This window comes from Scyliorhinus torazame, chromosome 1, assembly GCF_047496885.1.
Source record: "Scyliorhinus torazame isolate Kashiwa2021f chromosome 1, sScyTor2.1, whole genome shotgun sequence".
Classification (NCBI taxonomy): Eukaryota; Metazoa; Chordata; class Chondrichthyes; order Carcharhiniformes; family Scyliorhinidae; genus Scyliorhinus; species Scyliorhinus torazame.
In genome coordinates, this window is record NC_092707.1 from 238,475,003 (window position 1) to 238,494,622 (window position 19,620).

General features: G+C 42.8%; 1 protein-coding gene across 3 annotated transcripts in view; it reads left to right on the forward strand.

Annotated features, from left to right (window-relative positions):
• map3k4 (mitogen-activated protein kinase kinase kinase 4) overlaps positions 1 to 12,182 on the forward strand; it is a 234,086-nt gene extending 221,904 nt beyond the window's left edge. For all 3 annotated transcript variants that reach the window (XM_072503694.1, XM_072503685.1, XM_072503676.1), the window contains 2 exons: positions 10,536 to 10,715; positions 11,645 to 12,182. In XM_072503694.1, coding sequence (XP_072359795.1) covers positions 10,536 to 10,715; positions 11,645 to 11,665 — 201 coding nt within the window. In that variant the 3' untranslated portion in view covers positions 11,666 to 12,182. The remainder of the gene's footprint in view (positions 1 to 10,535; positions 10,716 to 11,644) is intronic.
• Positions 12,183 to 19,620: the final 7,438 nt, after the last annotated feature.

Below are 19,620 nucleotides of genomic sequence, written 5' to 3' on the forward strand. Positions count from 1 at the left end.
TACAATCACGTAGGAAAAGGAGTAGGCCATTCAGCCTGTCGAGTCTGCTCTGCCATTCAGTTAAATCACAGCTGATCACCTACTTCCATGCCACTTTCCACACTATCACCCTATCCCCTGATGCCATTAGTCTCCAGAAATTTGTCGATTTCTGTCTTGAACCTGTTCAATGACTGAGCTTCCACAGCCTTCTGGAGTAGCGAATTCCAAAGGTTCACCACCTTCTGAGTGAAGAAATCCCTCCTCATTACAGTCTTCAGTGGTCTGCTGCTTATTCTGAAACTGTGGCCCCTGGTTCCAGACTAACCAGCCAGGGGAGATAATCACATCTTTATCCTTTAGTGCACTGGTCAGATCTGTACGCATTACTTCAGCTGTGACCTAAATAATGTTTTGCGCAGTTTCAACATAGCCTTCCAGCCATTATATTCTATGCCTTCCAACCATTATATTCTGTGCCTCCGCTAATAATAGCAAGTATCCTGTATGCCTTCTTGACTACCTTATCTACATGTTCGGCCACCTTCAGGGATCTGTGGACATGCACTCCAAGGTCCCTCTTTTCCTCCACACTTCTCGATATCTTACTGAGTTTCTCTTCCCTTGTTAGCCAAATGCTTTTCATCACGCTTCTCGATTGATTGAACTCTGTTTTCCACTGTTACACCCATCTGCCTAGTCCATTAATATCTAATTGTGAGCTCCAATTTTCTTCTTCATTATCAAACAAATGGTCAATTTTTGTATAATTTGCAAACTTCTCAATCATACCTTCTAGATTCAAGTCCAAATCATTGATACATACCACAAAAGCAAGAGACCTAGTACTGAGTCCTGCTAAGCCCCATTGCAAACAGCCTTCCAGACATAAAAACGCTCCTTGATCATTGCTTTCTGTATTTGAGTTAATTTTGGATCCAACTTGTCACTTTGCCAAGGATTCCATGGGCTTTTATTGTTGGTGATTTGTCAGCCATGTGAGACCTTATCAAAAGCCTTGCTAAAATCCATATTGACTACAATAAGTGCACTGCTCTCATCAACCCTTCTTATTACCTCCCCAAAAACCTCAAATAATGTTAGACACTGCCTACCCTGAACAAATCTGTGCTGACTGTCTTTGATTAATCAGTGTCTTTCTAAATGGTGATTTATGCTGTTCATTGTAACTTTTTCCCCAATAAGTTTTCATATTAGTCTGACTGGCCTTAATTATTGAATCTATTGCACTTTCCCTTTGTTTAAACAATGGACCAACAGTAGCAGTCCTCTAGCACCAGACCTGTAGCTAGAGGTGTATGGAAAATGATGGTCAATACCTCCATCTTTTCCCCTCTCGCTTCCCTTAACCGCCTAGCATATATATCGTCCAAACCTGGGTATTCAGCCACTTTCAAATGTTAATACTTACCCTCTCATTATGCTAATTTTGTCTAATAATTCACAAAATTTACCCTTAATTAACCTGCCTTTGCCCAAGTTGTTAATGTTACCCTGAATTATCATTTCTAAAAGCTTCTCTTCCCCCTTTATCTAATTTTAACAACCACTCTATTTGTAAGTAATTTGCTAAGTATGAAGTGTGATCTATACTTTTGCCTAGACAAGGCTTAACCAACACAGACAAAACAGGAGGACTCTGAATAGTAAAAAATATAAAATTTATGTAAGAAAAGATATACTTAGGACAATGATTTTTCTAGCTTCAGCTGGTTGTGTATTCCAGTGAAATATAGGTGACAAGATTCATCCTCATATCTCTGGTCTCCATGTCGAACACATTTGCAGAGATTGACATGGTTCATTGTTTCTAGGGTTTTCAATATTTGGCTCACGATGCCAAACAAGAACCCTTGTATTTAACTTAGACCATGTCACTGTCAGGCTTTTGCTGATTTAATGATTGTGTTACGATCCCAGTTAGTGTTACTACCGGACGGGAGGTTTCTAGAATGGAACCCTGGCTCAAAAGCTGTAACTTTTACTTTGTTTTAGAAAACGTGGATGAGCTGAGTCACAGGGCTGCCAATTAGCTTTTGACATAAATAACATCAATTAAACATGAAAAGTTTGACTACAGTATGATACTCCTTCGCTCCCAATTTTCTTCACAAATGTACACCGATTTTAAGGGTAACAGGTTTGGAAATGTATCTTATGCTATAAGGTTTTCAGTAAACACACAGTCCCTGTAACTCAACAGGTTAAATGCGGTCAGACAACACCCCATTCAAGTGGCAGATGTAACTTGATCGGTTTTCTGTGGATTTCTCCTCAAATACCCCGAGGTGGTTATTGCACTGCGAGCCAACTGATCTCACTGGAATCCGGCTTCCACTTGAATGTTTCCAAACTCCATTCTCGAATAAACATGCCTAAGAATCTTTAAAACAATGCTTTCCCTCAGCTGCTTTCAGCAATAATCTACCTCCATGTTTTCCAACTCTCCTTTCAGTATTCCTTTGTCTTAAATAACCGGGAGCTTTCAGACTTTCACACGGTCTCTCAAAGATCCCAATTTCTTCAACCTTTCACTTCGCAGGCTGTAGAACATATCACCAACCTTAGTAGTGTTTCAGATATCAATGGCTTTTCACTAGCTAACTGCACCAGATCTGTACTTTTCAACTCTGATCTTAACTTCAATGAACAGTACCTGTTTTGAATTCCTGTTTTTGTTTTTATTTCAATCTTCCTGGAAAATTCTCCTTTCGTTCTCTAGTTTCCATAACTAGTTCTTCAGTTTCTGGTGTTCTTTTTGAGAAGTCTGCTTTTTTGCAGCTCCCATGTTTTTCTAGCAGGGCTGAAAGAGCTGTTCTATTCTTTAGCTTCGTAGCTCCATCTATTATGAATTCAGCTAAAACTAAATTCAAAAAGCCTTCCTACCCTAAAGGTCCCCCCGGTTGCCAAGTAACAGCGTATTCTTTTTCCAGTGCCATGGTTTACCTTTCGTGTTGTAAACCTCCTAAGCACAATACAGACACAACTTGAACTGAAACCAAAAATCCCCATACATGCAAACACCTTTGTTTAACATGAATCGAACTGAGTTTTACCCTTTCTTACACAAAAACACTCCAGTCTATACCTTTATATCCAACAATACAAACCTAGATCACTTCATAGATCTGCTTCCAAACAATTAGCTCCAGCTATTGCTGGGTAAATTTGGTTGACTTTTATTTGCATCACCCCTCAGGAGGCCACCTGGCCGTAAGATCTCAGACAGGAATACAATGGGGTGTTCACACTGTTCCCTAATCGGATTCTGACAACTCTATTCATTCAACCAAATTATGCAAAGTCAGGTCATGATGTAGGGTTGCATGAACATTTTTCAGTGTCAAAAAAGATTCTTTTGTTTGAGCTGTTTCAGCTGAATTTGCACCACCTTACTATATAGAATTTACTTAAATTAAAACTCAGTCTTTCTAATATCATTATTGATTACATTGATTCATTGAGTTATATTACAATTAATCAAGGTGTATTACTTTTATAATCATCTGTTTCACTGGCCATTACTTAGTACAGTCATATAAAGTGGCTTTTGCAGCCACATGCTAGTATCAAAATGGCTTTCTTGACCTTGAGTGAATATAGTATAAAATGGTCAGCTTGAACGAAAACTTAACTATCCCAAGCCTACTTATGCTCCCCACCAAGATTATACTGACAGGTGTATAATAGTTGCATTTAACTTTATACCCTTTGAACAATTCTCTTGCAGTCTAGCACCATCTGGGTCTAAGGAAGATTGGAAAATTATGGCCAGTGTCTCCACAGTTTCCACACTCACTTCCCTCCATATTCTTAGATGCAACTCATCCAGTCCTGGCACCTTATTAACAGCCTTTCCTTGCCACCACTGGATCAATTTCAACCCCTTCAAGTGTCTAAACCAGCTCTTGTTTCACCATGAGCTGGGCAGCAGCATTTTTATTGGTAAAGTCAGATGCAAAGTATTCATTTAGTATGTCAACCGTACTTGCGCAAGCCCTCTTTCTGGTCCCTAATCAGCCATGCTCCTTTTACCAACTTTTTAACTATTTATATGCCTAGAGAACTTTCTGCCTTTGCTGTGCGTTAGATGCCAGTCTATTCCCATGCTCTCTCTGCTTCTCAATTGTTTTTTCAATTCCCCTCTGAACCTTCTATATTCAACTTGGTTTTCAGTTGTATTATCTGCCTGACATCTGTCAAAAGCACACTTTTTTCTGCTCCATCTTAATCTCTTATCTCTCATTGTTCAGCTAATGCTTTGCCTGCAAATTAGTTTATCTGGATGTGGGTGTCACTGGCTAGACCAGCACCCATTGTCACTCCCTAATTACCTGGAGAAGGTTGTGGCGAACTGTCTTTCCGCTGCAGTCCATGTGGGGAAGATTGCGTTTGCCAATGCTGCAGAGGATGCATTCCCACTCTTAGTGATATCCAAGGCAGCACCAAAGCAGAAGACTGGACAGAGAGAAAAGCACATAATCATTGCCTTCCATTCTTATCCCATTGGAGTTGGGTTTTCCCCAGTTATTCATTCTTACTCTGGATTGTTTCTTTTCCATAGTCATCCTAAACTTTATGATGCAATGATCACAGTTTCCTAAATGTTCCCCTACTGACACTTGATTCCCAAGAAGCTGGTTCAACAATGTCTCCTTGTTGGACTGAAAACACACTGCTGTAGAAAATTCTTCTGAACACACTCCAGGGACTATTGCCCTCTGTCAAATTAGTACTACCTCAGTCTATATTTAAATAATTTAAGTTCCCCTTTATAACTACTTATAATGTGTGCACTTTTCTAATTTCTCTGCAAATTTGATCCTCCACATCTTTCCCACTAGTCGGTGTCCTATAAACTCCACTGGCTACATAATTGCACCTTTTTCATTCCTTAGCTGTAGCCAGATAGTTTCTGTCCTTCATCCTCTTACCAGGACCAAAATGAAACTTAATTAATACTGTCACTTCTCCTTCCCCACCCCCACTTTTTCTTCCTTTCCTGTCTTTCCAAAACGCTTTTTATCCATGCATATTTTTAATATGCAGTCCTGCCCATTTTTGAGCGCGTCTCCATTACCACCACACCAACATATTTCAATGAGATTATCTGTACCTGCAGGCTTTCTACAACTCTTCAATCTTCTGTACACTATACCTTTCATACTCTAGCTTTTCTGTAGCATTGAACTTGTAATGTCTCGTAAGCTTCCATTTTTCTTTATCCCTCTTTTAAGCCTCTTGATATCCAGGGAGCTCTGGATGTTTGACCCACTGTCTTTTTCTTTAAGGGATCTATCTCTTCCTTGAATCTCTTCCATTGGTCTGGCATTGATCTTCCAAGTAGTTAATTCCATCTCACTACATGGGCAGCACGGTAGCACAGTGGATAGCACTGTGGCTTCACAGCGCCAGGGTCCTAGGTTCGATTTCCTGCTGGGTCACTGTCTATGCAGAGTCTGCATGTTCTCCCCATGTCTGCGTGGGTTTCCTTCCACAGTCCAAAGATGTGCAAGTTAGGTGGATTGGCCATGCTAAATTGCCCTTAGTGTCCAAAAAGGTTAGGAGGGTGATGCACGATCAATGACCACTAAAGCGAGGTTGTAGTCCAACTGAAGGCTTTAATAAGCTAGATGTTTCCCCCAGCAGCTCAAGGACAGAATGAAGGCTGCTGGGGCGGCACGGGCTCTTATACCCCGTCTAGCAGGGCGAAGCTACCATACATCCTAACCAATAGAAAGCATACAGTTTCCACCAATGGTGCGCCAGCCTATCAGGTACCGTAATACCTCTAATACCACAGAGGGGTTATTGGGTTATGGGGATAGGGTGGAAGTGAGGGCTTAAGTGGGTCGGTGCAGACTCGATGGGCCGAATGGCCTCCTTCTGCACTGTAAATTCTATGTTCTATGTTTAGCTAAATCACATCTCAGCTTAGTAAAATTAGCATTTCCCGAATTGGGAACTTTAATTACTAACCTACCTTTCTTCTTTTGAACAACTGCCCTAAATTTAACTGGATTATGAACATTTAAACCAAAGAATTCCACAATTGATATTGCTTCATTGTCTAAAACTAAGTCCAGAACCGTCTCCTTTTTTGTGGACTTGCTGTGTACTATTTAAAAATGTTCGCCTGGATCCTTTTTAAGAATTCTATGCCTTTCACACTAGTTAATTTGAGGATGGTTTTAAACTCCCACTATTAACAATTATGTTTGCACTTCTCAAAGATTTGCCTGCATATTTGCTCTTCTATCTCCCCTGACTGTTTGGGGATCTATAGCAGGGTGCAAAATATGCATGTTGGCGTGCAAATTCGCACGTGAAAGGTCACAAGTAATCGCCAAGGATGATGGGCCGATAACCCCCATGGAAAACTGAAAGGTCATTCAGATACAGTATTACTTGTTATGGGTCCTGCATGGTCTGGGGCTGAATAGTTGCAGGTGAAGGCATCTTGTTGAGCACTGAAAAGCATGCATAATTGAATGTGGAATCTGTCTCTCTCATTCTGCTGCTCTAACTTCTCCAATCACAGATTTCCCCTCCCCCACTCTTGCCACTCCTCCAGAGATAGAATCTATGATTGGAGGAGCAGCAAGGGTGGGAGGAAGGAACCTATGATTGGAGACGCTGGAGTGACGGAATGGGAAAAACAGGAGAACGGAAAGCCAACAAATATTTGCTTGTGTTGAAGTGAGAAGGAGATAGGGATGGAAACAATTCCCTTCAGAACAGGACATCAGAACATGGGGAGACAATGGATATTTTTACAATCCCTTTAGAGTTATGTATTTTTCTTGAGGGGCGATTTATGGCAGAAGCCAGTCCCCTCCCCCATCTACCCTTCTAGTTACCACAGCTCTCCTATTTCTATATAGAAGAGAATTGGGATCTTGGTATTGCCATCAGAGGATGAGAGAAGAGAACCAAGGTGGCGGTGTATTGAATGCAAGGAAAACTTCTCTGGCTGTGTTCGTGTGAGGGGGGACGGAGACGAGAGAACTACTGAGGAAGGCAATGTGGGGAGAAGGTGACTTCTCCAGAGCATGAGAGAATGTACTGAATACTGGTTAGAGAGCCAGATACACTCATGGGATCCTATTCTCTTTCTGCTTGCATATCTTAAAAATGTGGGGTGCCATTTCTGGAAATGTACAATCCATGAAGCTCTTGGCCTCGTAGATACCCCATTGTGACTCCAACTACTGTTCTTGCTGACAACAATTCTTGTATATGGTGTCTAGGATTTCCCACGTGGCACAGAATGTGCATTGTCTTTTGAAGGAGATATGAAGTCAGCTGTATAGTTTATTTCATTATGTTGACGGAGGAGCAGGGACTTTTGATAGTGGCCTTGCCAGCATTCCTCCTTGGACCAGTGCCATAAAAAAAGCTTTCTAGTCATTCACCCGGTTGCTGTTTGTGGGACCTTGCTGTGTGTGTATTTGGCTGCCTTATTTGCCTACGTAACAAACTACATTTCCAATGTAAGCTGTTGGCTATTCTGAAAACATGAAAGGTACTGTTTGAATGCAGGTTCATCCTTTCCAAAGGAGCCACCACGTTCCATGAGTTCTGTGAACATCTGCATACAAGGATCCAGTAGAAGGTGACATCAGTATCTCTGTGACTAATTACATAATTACCTATAAACCTTTATTCAGTTTTCACTAAATCAGTATTTTGTTCAGCTCGGCAATTCTCATAAGCACATGAGGTTGGCATTGTGACATCTCGGGCGGGATTCTCCCGCAACTGGCCGGATGGCTCGACGCCAGTGCCAAGAGCGGTGCGAACCACCCTGGCGTCGGGCAACCGTAAGGTGCGGTATCCTCCGAACTTCCGGGGGCTAGGCCGGAGGAGGAGGGGTTGCTGGCGAGTTGGCGCAAGTGCAGATTGGCCGGCGTGTTTCCTCCGCATGCGCAGGGGGGTTCTTCTCTGCGCCGGTCATGGTGGAGCCCTACAGAGGCCAGTGTGGAAGGAGAGTGCCCCCACGGCACAGGCCCGCCCACAGATCGGTGGGACTCGATCGTGGGCCAGGCCACCATGCGCCCCCCCCCGGGGCCAAATCCCCCCGAGGACTCACCCAGCCGGCCGGCCTACCAGCCAGGTCCCGCCGTGTGGGACCATGTCCATTTCACGTCAGCGGGACTGGCCAGAAAACGATGGCCGCTCGGCCCATCAGGACCTGGAGAATTGCCGGGGGGGAGCGCTGCCAACTGCCCCCGACCAGTGTGCCCGAAAACCGGCGCCGGAGAATACAGCAGCCAGCGGCTGGGCAGGATTCACGCCTCTCTTCACCCCCCCCCCCCCCCCCCCCCCCCCCCCCCCCCGGGGATTTTCCGACCTAGCAGGGGGGGTTCGGAGAATCTCTCTCTTCCTCCCTCGTGTCCCATTTGCTCATCTTGGAAATTACGAACATATGAAACTATTTCTGGGGCTTTACAGCAGCTATTGTATCTGCGGACAAAAAACAGGCACGCTACTCTGGATGAGGCCTAACTAAGCTCTTGTAAGAGGACAAAGAAATGGTCGATATGCTAAATACATTTTTTGCATCAGTCGTCAACATGGGAGGCATTGCAAATATCCCCAAGATACCAGATGGGTTGATTTCAAATAACATGGTAGAATTTGCAAAAATCCCAATCACAAGAGATAGGGTATTAGAGAAACTCGATGTGCTAAAGGCGGTCAAGTGGCCAGGACCCAATGAACTGCATGTTAAGGATTTAATGGAAGCAGCCGCAGAGATAGTGGACCCATTATTTGAAAATTTTCGTAACTCGCTAACTTGCAGGAGACTATCGGAAGATTGGGAAAAAAGCCAATGTGACTCCCTTGTTCAAAAGGGAGAAAGGTAGAAGACGGAACTATAGGCCAGTTAGTTTGAAATCTATTATGGGCAAGACGCTGCAGTCAATAATCAGAGGAAATAGCTAAATCATTTAGGAAAGCTGAATATAATCAAACCTAATCACCGTGGTTTTTATGAAAGGTAAATCATGTTTGACAAATTTGCTTGAATTCTTTGAGGATGTAACAGGAAGACTAGATGGAGGAAAACATAGAGATGAAGTGCATTTAAATTTCCGAAAGTCATTTGACAAGGTGCCACATAAGAGCCTGGTGCATAAAGTAAAAGCCCATGGAATTGGATTGAAAACTGGCTGTTACGTAAAGAAAACAGAGTGTTGGAATAAATGGGTCCTTTTCAGAGTGGAAGAGTGTAACTCGTGGGGGAGCACAGGGATCAGTACTGGGCTCGCAATTGTTCACTATTTACATTAATGACCTTGAGGAAGGAACAGAATGTAATGTTCCCAAATTTGCTGTTGATACGGAAATGGGTGGAAGGGCATGTTATGATGAGGATATTGTGATTCTGCAATTGGATATGGATAGATTGGGTGACTGGGTGAAAACCTGGTAAATGGAGTTTTAACATGGGGAAGTGTGAGGTCATGCACTTTAGTAGGAGGAATCAAAAACAGATTATTATCTAAATGGAGAGAGACTGCAGCTGAGTGAAGTTCAGAGGGATCTAGGTGTTCTAGTGCATGAATCACAAAAAGCTAGCAAGTAGGTGCAACAAGTATTTAAGAAGGCAAATGGCATATTGGCCTTTATTGCGAAGGGGTTGGAGTTTAAAAATAGGGAGGTTTTGTTGCAATTGTATAGGATGTTGGTGTGGCCTCATCTGGAATACTGCATACAGTTTTGGTTCCCTTACCTAAAAAAAAGTAACCTTGGAGGCTGTCCAAAGGAGATTCGCCAGGCTAATTCCTGGGATGAGAGGGTTGTCTTTAAGAGAGACTAAATAGTTTAAGTCTGTATTCCTTGGAGTTTAGAAGAGTGAGGAGTGACCTTATTCAAACGCATAAGATCATTAGGGGACTTGACAGGATAGATGGGATGTTTTCACAAGTGGAAGAGTCTTGAACAAGGGGACATAGCTACAAGATAACGGGCAGGTCATTTGACACTGAAATGTCTCCTCACGGAGGGTGGTGAATCTCCGGAACTCTCTGCTCCGGAGGGTAGAAATATTTAAAGTGGAGGTGGACGAATATTTGATAGATCGAGGAGTAGAGGGCTATGGGGAAATGGCACAGAAGAGGCCGACATATGCCTTGATCGTATTGAATGGCAGGGCAGGCTTGGTAGCCTCCTCCTTCTAATTCTTCTGGAGTTCCTGTACAAGATGCTTTTTCTTTTATATTGGATGATCTGACTTTTCCATACTATTTTTAGCCTTTACTGTAGCTTTGCATATGAACACAAGACATTGGTTCAGCACTTTCTTTAAAATTATCGAAAGCAAGTAGTTTTACCAGAAGAAAAATGCATTATTCCACAAGAACACTGCGATCCATTCAGATATTGGCATGTACCTTTGCTAGTGTACACATCAGAACTAGGCATTTTCAAAATGTTGTGATCTCAGTTTTAATCCAAGTTTATTTAAACAAACAAAATAGTGCAAATCTTTAATATTGATTAATAAAGTTTTGTTTTTCCAATTTTAGAGGCCCTGGCATGAGTATGAGCATAACTTCCAAATAATGTACAAGGTCGGAATGGGCCACAAGCCTCCCATCCCAGACAGATTAAGCCCAGAAGGCAAAGATTTCCTCTCTCATTGCCTGGAAAGTGATCCAAAATACCGCTGGACATCTAGTCAACTCCTAGATCATCCATTTGTTAAGGTGACTTATTAGAACGTAATATGTAGCAAAAGCTTGCTTATTTTTCCAAACTCTGGACTTTTCTAATAAGTTGCTAATTTAGTGGATGGTAAACATAAATTGCTTCATGTATTTGGTAGCATGGTCTTGCTGAGCAATATGCAACAGTGCAAATTCATTTGGAATATGCTGCCATACCTTGTAATACTCAACCCGTTTTTGTTGAAATGTCCTCTTCTGTGCCATTTCCTAAAGCCCTCCACTCCTGGATCTAGCAAATATTTATCCACCTCCATTTTAAATACTTCTGCCCTCCGGGAGAGTTCCAGAGATTCACACCCTCTGCGAGAAGACTGCGCATTTCAGTTTTAAATGACCCACCCTTTATCTTATAACAGCCTTGTTATAAGACTGTTCTCATTGGAGTAAGTCTAAAGGTGATGCTACTAAGACCCTGCTTAGAGTAGCAAGTGGATGTCTGACACATAGAACATAACAGCGCAGTACAGGCCCTTCAACCCTCGATGTTGTGCCGACCTGTGAAACCACTCTGGGTTATGATCTTTGTTTCACCTATTCTTCTGCTCAACCATTGGTGGTAGCTTTCATCCATCCTGAGATCGGGCACATTTTACCAGTACAAATGCCTTAAATTTGATTGGCCTCCAGATCACATCCGTGTGTAATGCCAACCACACAGACCTTGATTATGTGCTACTATTGAAATGAAAAGAAAATCGTTTATTGTCACAAGTAGGCTTCAATGAAGTTAGTCGCCACATTCCAGCGCCTGTTCGGGGAGGCTGGTACGGGAATTGAACCGTGCTGCTGGCCTGCCTTGGTCTGCTTTAAAAGCCAGCGATTTAGGCCAGTGTGCTAAACATGCCCATTTTGGGCCACGTTGCTATCATTCAAACACTAACTCATCCTGAAATGCATGTTTTTTCCAGGTTTGCTGTGACGAAGAATGAAGCTGCCAGAACGAGGGTTCTAGTGGTCCTCCGACACATGAGAAGCAATCACTACTGCAAATGCCAAGAACACTGTACAACTGAGGACCGCGCTGACAGGGGTCACTGTACCACTGCTTCTGTGAAGCTGATAGGCTGAGACTGCACATGTTGGGCAATTGACTGTCTAGCAATTTAAAATAAGCTGCATGCTCAATTGGAAGTGCCATTACTACTGTACAGACTGGTGTGGTTTCTGTCCCTACCGCCCCTGTCCCACCCCCGTCAGATTTGGAACTATAATACCAATCCGTAAATATCTCAGTTTTCTATAGGTTCTCTACCGTTTTGTGTTGTCAAATATTCTGATTTGTAAAATGTTTTTATCTCTTTGTTGTGCTACACGTACCTATTATACTGTGGAAATAAGAATGCACTGACACCCTTGAACGTTTGCATATTCAAGTTTGTTCTGGAAGGACTGTAGACTGATTAATGAAATACAATTGTTTTCCAATAAATTCTTTATTTTAGGAAAGCTGTGGTGTTGATGTGAGAATGGTTTCATAGAATCACTACAGTGCAAAAGGAAGCCATTCGGCCCATCCAATTCTGCACCACTCAAAAGAGAAGCCTATCCTAGGCCCACTCCCTGCCCTATCCCCATAAGCCCCACCATGGACACTAAGGGGCACTTTAGCATAGACAATCCACCTAACATGCACATCTTTGGTCTGTGGGAGGAAACTGGGACACCCAGAGGAAACCACGCAGATACTGGGAAAATGTTGCAAACTCCACAGTCACCTAAATGTCAGAATTGAACTCGGGTCCCTGGAGCTGTGAGACAGCAGTGATAACCACTGTGCCAGTTTATTGTGGCGTCTCTGAAAACAGAAGTATGCTGTAATTAAAAAACATGAGCACAGCCTCAACAGTGACGTTTTGTTGGTTCATCTTCTGCAGAAAGAAAATGCCACTTAACATTTACAGTGAATAATGTATGTTTTGAAGATATGCAAATTGAGGCTTATGGGTTTTGAAATTGAGCAATTTGCATATGTAAACTGGCACCTGCTTGCAATATTTACTTTCATTCAGTAAGGAATTATTGAAAACAAAATGCCAGTAAACCCATGCAAAAACATCCCATTTTAATTAGGCTATTTGAACACTTAAATATTTCAGAAACCGTAATGACTCAGTCGTTATAATTGTTTCCAGTTACTGTGCTCCTTGTACTGGAAGAAGATTCCAATACAGTTAGGTAATTTGACCATTAAATCCTGGAAATATGATTTTTGGATAGCAAATTCCACTGGCATGAAGTTAAGAGTGCTGTATAAAAGCTTGTTATGGACTTAGATGATGAGGCCACGGGTGAGTTTCATGTTCAGCATATCAAGAAATTGCAAACCTCCAGCCCATGATTTCAATCCACTACATCTCCCCTCTAGTCCCATGTTTTGAATTAAAGCAGTACTCTCCCATTCAGTATTGGCATTAGGATTTGGTGAATATGACGTTTTTGTATTTTAGACATTACAGCAAATTAGATTAATCTCCAATGCTAAACAATTGTCATTTCTGAAGACAAGCTCCTATGCAATCAGAATGACCGAGCTGTCAGGAGATGTCCAGTAACTCGTCCAGGGTGCAGATGCCAGAACGGAGGATCTGTTTTGGACTCTAGTTTGATGAGGAAGGAAAATCTGAAGATGTTACCCACTGTTTTCAATAGCAACTCCACTCCAACTTGGTCACAATCTACACCGGCATCTGCTCACCCCAGGGCACTAAAACTACCAAGTAGGTAATTACTAAACACCTCCCAGGCCTTGTCTTTTTGATACAAATCGGCAACTTGCCAGCCACTTCAGGGGGAAAGCTAAGAGTTAATTACTTTGAGATATAACATTTTGCAGTTCTCATCTCAATAAATCATGCTGCTTATCAGATCACCAATGGCAATCAAAGTAGCTTTAATTCTGCAAGATTACGATCATCATTGATTGTAATGGAGGATCGGAACAATTATACTTTTTTCCCCAAATTTAGAATACCCAATTCTTTTTTCCCAATTAAGGGGCAATTTAGCATGGCCAATCCACCTACCCTGCACATCATTTGGGTTGTGGAGGTGAGATCCACGACGACACAGGGAGAATGTGCAAACTCCACACAGAAGGTAGCCCAGGGCCGGGATCGAACTCTGCTCCTACGTGCCATGAGGCAGCAGTGCTAACCACTGGGCCACCCCTAACCATGATACTTATAAACAGCACAATACAAAAATATTTGAAAAAGTGTGATGCGGTGTAAGTAATCACATCAGTCACAGCATTCTTTCCTGGTTCTTGTGCTCCATAAAATGGATCCCACAATGTCCAAGTCTCCAGGAAATTCAGGGATATCTGAGGGTTTTTTTCAGTTGCAGTATTGAAATACAATACTCGAGCAAATCTCTTTCGTTTCAAAACTTAATTTTGGTTAATTTAGGTTGATGTGCCTTTCTCGGTCAAGAAAGTCACTTGCTAGCAATTGCTTCTAAATTGCGTGTCTGGTCTGACTCAATTTTGTTTCCCAGAAAATAATAACTTTTTTTTAAAACTCTGCCTTTGCTGACATACTGTGTGTAATATATGGCATGATGGAATGAAATTTGTTTTTAAAGTGTTGTATTTCATTGACCATTTTGTTCCACAGTTGGACTGAGGCCTGACACAAAGGAGATGAATAGCTTTGTGCTTTTCAGCTTTACGTTGGTTCTCGCTTTGCTGTTTAAATGAGATGGAGTAAAACACTTGACCTGGGCTCCCACAAAGTAAAACACTCCGTGGGCTCCCACAAAGAAGTGGTTCAATGTTTTGCTCTTCATATGCTGTAACTGTATGCCAGTGTTGCTACAGTGCACGTTGATTGGTGTCTACATCCTTGTTCTAGGGTTTTCACTGAGTTACAGATTGATGATTATTTGGGGTACCTGCTAAGGATGACTGAAGTCAGTCAATTTACCCATTTTAACTCCCCTCATCTCCGATTTGGCCAGGTAGGCAGGCTTCGTATATGGGAATTGGCCAGGATAGTATTCAAGGTTGTGTGAGAGAATGGCGCATTGTTAAATTTTTTGCTTGTGCACAATACTAAGAAATGACCCTGAATTTGAAACTAAACTTTCCAAGTCTGATTGCATATGAAAATTGTGCTGTTCAGTGTAGATTTTTTTTAACCTGATTTAGCATTTTGATTCAGAATTGTACAATTTTATCACCATCCGAATGAAGCGAGGCTAACTCTACCAAAATGACATAGCAGCAGCACTCGGTAGGACACTCGGCTTGGAATATTTTAGCCAGGCTGATGATAAACATGTCATTTATTTCACATCTAGTTTCTTCTGCAACAAATCTGTGAGGTAATTGGAGAATCTTTCCTTAGCAGACAAAAAGATTATAGTAAATTAAAATTAGGGTGTAATTAAAGTATGTACAGCACAAAGCAGCACATTGTTGCTTGTTTTTCCCTCTATTTTTATTTTGTTTGTTTTGTGATAAAATACAAGTTTCAACTGCACAATACCTGAACACAAACTATTTTTGAAAGCCGGTTTCTTCACCCAAGGGAATATTCAGGAGCTCCTGGAATGCATTTGCAGAGTTATTGAGACTTATTCCAGTGCACTAGGGAGAGGAAAAATGTGCGTAGTTATTTTAAGGAATTTATTATATTCAAACCTAAGGTGATTATCAAAGTAACTTTGGATGTGTGGGGTGGGGCAAGGTCAAGGGCAGAGATATAAGCAGTGTATAAAAGAAAGTTCAGAGGAGTTTGTACTTCAATAACACGAAGTACTGTCATAATGTACATTCCTTCAGGGGATTTGGACATCATATTTATTGCCCATCACCAATTATCCTCAAGATGGTGGTGTGCTTTCTTCAACTACTGCGGAGGAGCAGCATGGTAGCATTGTGGATAGCACAATTGCTTCACAGCTCCAGGGTCCCTGGTTCGATTCCGGCTTGGGTCACTGTCTGTGCGGAGTCTGCACATCCTCCCCGTGTGTGCGTGGGTTTCCTCCGGGTGCTCCGGTTTCCTCCCACAGTCCAAAGATGTGCAGGTTAGGTGGATTGGCCATGATAAATTGCCTTTAGTGTCCAAAATTGCCCTTAGTGTTGGGTGGGGTTACGGGGATAGGGTGAAGGTGTTGACCTTGGGTAGGGTGCTCTTTCCAAGGGCCAGTGCAGACTCGATGGGCCAAATGGCCTCCTTCTGCACTGTAAATTCTATGATTCTATGTGTTATAGGAACATCCACTATGCTGTTAGGAAGTTCCAGAATACTGACCCAGCAAGTGAAGGAATGGAAATACAGTTCAAAGTCAGGATGGTGTGTGACTTGGAGGGGAACATGCAGGTAGTGAAGCATTTGCTGCCCCTGTCCTCCTTGGTGGTAAAGGTCATTGGTTTAGAACCGTCATTTTCAAACTCAGGGTCGCGACCTGCAGGTGGGTCGTGGGCGGGTCATGGAGCGATCGGTCATGGTGTTTGCAATTGTGGGAAGATGTGCCCAATGGCATAACCAGCTTTTAAAAATGCCAGCCAGTACTGGCTTTCAAGAATGCCAGCTATCTCGTGCCCCCTCAGCTGGATGTAGCAGTGTGTCGGCCCAGCGAGCAGACCGCCTCCTCTGGATGAGCACAGTCCCAGGAGCAGATTTTAAAAATAAATCAATGGGAGACTTCACCGCCAGAGGCGGCGACAGAGAGCATGTCATGCGCACAGTACAGGGATGTCATGTGCCTTTGCGCAAAATCACAGGAGAGATTTTCCGACATTTTGTTAGCAGCTAGCAAACAACAGGACTGAAGAATTTAAAATGGGTCGAACAGGCCAGGATCTCGCAACTAAATCTACTGGAGAGAACTGCGGTGTGAGCTCCAGGCGAAAAAGCTGAAATCAGGAACAGGGGTATGGCTTTATTAATTATGCCACTGCAAATCAAGATGCAAAACCTCAAGACATTTGAAGACCAAGCATGGTGTGTTCAAGGACAGGCCTCTTGATGTTTTCCAAAGGATGCAGTGAGAACTTAAATTGTCAGCTGAAGTCCTTACCAGAAATGTAACATTGAATGACAAAGCAAGTGAGATCATGAGGATCAAGCAGGCTCACCTGTTCCATTAAAGGGAAGCAATAATGGTGTGTCACGAAGGTTCTAGAAAATTGCAAATGATAATTCAATATTCCTCTTGCTGAAGCAACACAGTTGAGAATATAGCTAATATTAGTCAGCTCCTCTATCTCATTATGCTACTCCGTCAGATCATGGCTGATCTACACTTAGCTGCATTTACCTGCCTTTGCAAGTATATCCACTATTGAAGGGTGGAAAATAAGTTAGTGGAAGCAGGTTCCACAATTATATTTCAATTTTTGATTGTTTACTTTTAATCATGAGCAAAGACAGTGATACAAATCTGTAAGAATACAATGCACATTATATTGAAAGAGGTATTTAGATAAATTAGTGCATTGGCCACAAATAATTTGCAAAGATTCTGCATGCATATGCCACCAATCAGTTACAAAGGAAGATAATGTTTCCCGACTCTAAAACATTAGCTCCCTTTTCTCTCCACAGATGCTGTCAGACCTGCTGAGATGGTCCAGTAGTTTTTAGTTTCGGATTCCAGTATCCACAGTAATTTGCTTTTAACTAAAGAATGAAGGTTAGCAACTAGGCCATGCAGCTTTCCAAGAATGAATGTATGGAACTAAAATAAAGTTAACTAACCTAAAACTGTCCAATCTCCACTCCATCACAGGAATGACCCTGATGGGGAATATGCATGAATTTACAACATGTTTGTCACAATGATCTCTTGTACTAGAGTTAAATCTCTATCTCCCTGGAACAAATCATTCAGTACCAAACCCTTAATACCAGGCTGACAAGGAAATGACCTGAGAAACATCAAATACCATAAGGAGTTATGTAGTTTGGGAAGAATGTTGCCGAAAAAGATGTGGAATTCAGGGTGAGAGGAGTAGCGTTCCATTATATAAGGTAAGGTTGGAAAGAGTGGTAGTAGGAGTAATAGAGAAACTATCTTGTCCAGGAATACAGTTTATCTTGGGTAATGATATAGCTGGATCATAAGTGGGAGTGATGCCTACTGTGGTTGATAAGCCAGTGGAAAATCAGACAACTGAAGTGTTGAAAGGACGAATATCCTGTGATTTTTCAGGATTGTGTAGTAACAAGGTCGCAAAGTCACAGGTTAAGACAAGAGGAGAAATCCAAGAGTGAAGATGAAGTTGAAGTGCAATTATCAGAAAATATTTTTGATCAGGTGGTTGAAAAAGAACAAGAACAGGTGGAGGATGAGGTGGATATTTCTAGTTCAGGAAAATTGGCGGAGTTACAACAGAAATATATAAAAATAAAACTTATGTATCAGAAAGCCTACACGGAAGAAAAATCTGAGTGTATACCAGAATGTTATTACCGTAAAAGTGATGTCTTGATGAGACAAGATGTGGAGATGCTGGCGTTGGACTGGGGTGAGCTTGGTAAGAGGTTTTATAACACCAGGTTAAAGTCCAACAGGTTTGTTTCGATGTCACTAGCTTTCGGAGCGCTGCTCCTTCCTCAGGTGAATGAAGAGGTATGTTCCAGAAACATGTATAAAGACAGATTCAAAGATGCCAGACAATGCTTGGAATGCGAGCATTAGCAGGTGATTAAATTGTCACAGATCCAGAGATGGGGTAACCCCAGGTTAAAGAGGTGTGAATTGTGTCAAGCCAGGACAGTTGGTAGGATTTCGCAGGCCAGATGGTGGGGGATGAATGTAATGTGACATGAATCCCAGGTCCCGGTTGAGGCCGCACTTATGTGTGCGGAACTTGGCTATAAGCTTCTGCTCGGCGATTCTGCGTTGTCGCGTGTCCTGAAGGCTGCCTTGGAGAACGCTTACCCGGAGATCAGAGGCTGAATGCCCTTGACTGCTGAAGTGTTCCCTGACTGGAAGGGAACATTCCTGCCTGGTGATTGTCGCACGATGTCCGTTCATTCGTTGTCGCAGCGTCTGCATGGTCTCGCCAATGTACCACGCTTCGGGACATCCTTTCCTGCAGCGTATGAGGTAGACAACATTGGCCGAGTCGCACGAGTATGTACCGCGTACCTGGTGGGTGGTGTTCTCACGTGTAATGGTGGTATCCATGTCGATGATCTGGCACATCTTGCAGAGATTGCCATGGCAGGGTTGTGTGGTGTCGTGGTCATTTCTGAAGGCTGAGTAGTTTGCTGCAAACAATGGTTTGTTTGAGGTTGCGCGGTTGTTTGAAGGCAAGTAGTGGGGGTGTGGGGATTACCTTGGCAAGATGTTCATCTTCATCGATGACGCGTTTGTGGTAGTATGTATTGGGGGTCATGTGGGACTGGAAGCCCTAATGTCATTGGCTGACAGATCCCGGGTCCTGGTTGGCCGTTGACCTCATACTCCGCCCTGAAGGTGAAGTATAAGAAGCCGGTGCCTTCCCCCGCAGGCCAGTTTACTATCGGGCTGCTGGGGAACAGACACGCTTAATAAAGCCTCATCGACTTCACTCTTTTCGTCTCATGGAGTCTTTGTGCACTACAATTTATTAAGCGTGCCTAAAAAGGACTATGGAGCTCAGGATCATTCCAGAATGGCTGAGGATCAGCCCCCACGCAGTGAATGCGGCAGCAGCCTTCAAACACTGGCAGACTTGCTTCGAGGCCTACCTCAGACCGACCACTGGCCGGGTCTCAGACGAACAAAAACTGCAGGTCCTGCACTCTAGGGTGAGCACGGAGATTTTCACCCTCATTGAAGACACCGACGATTTCCAGACGGCGTTCGCAGCACTGAAAAGTCTCTATGTCCCCCCCAGTTAACCAAATCTACGCCCGCTACCAGCTCGCGACGAGACGGCAAGCTCCCG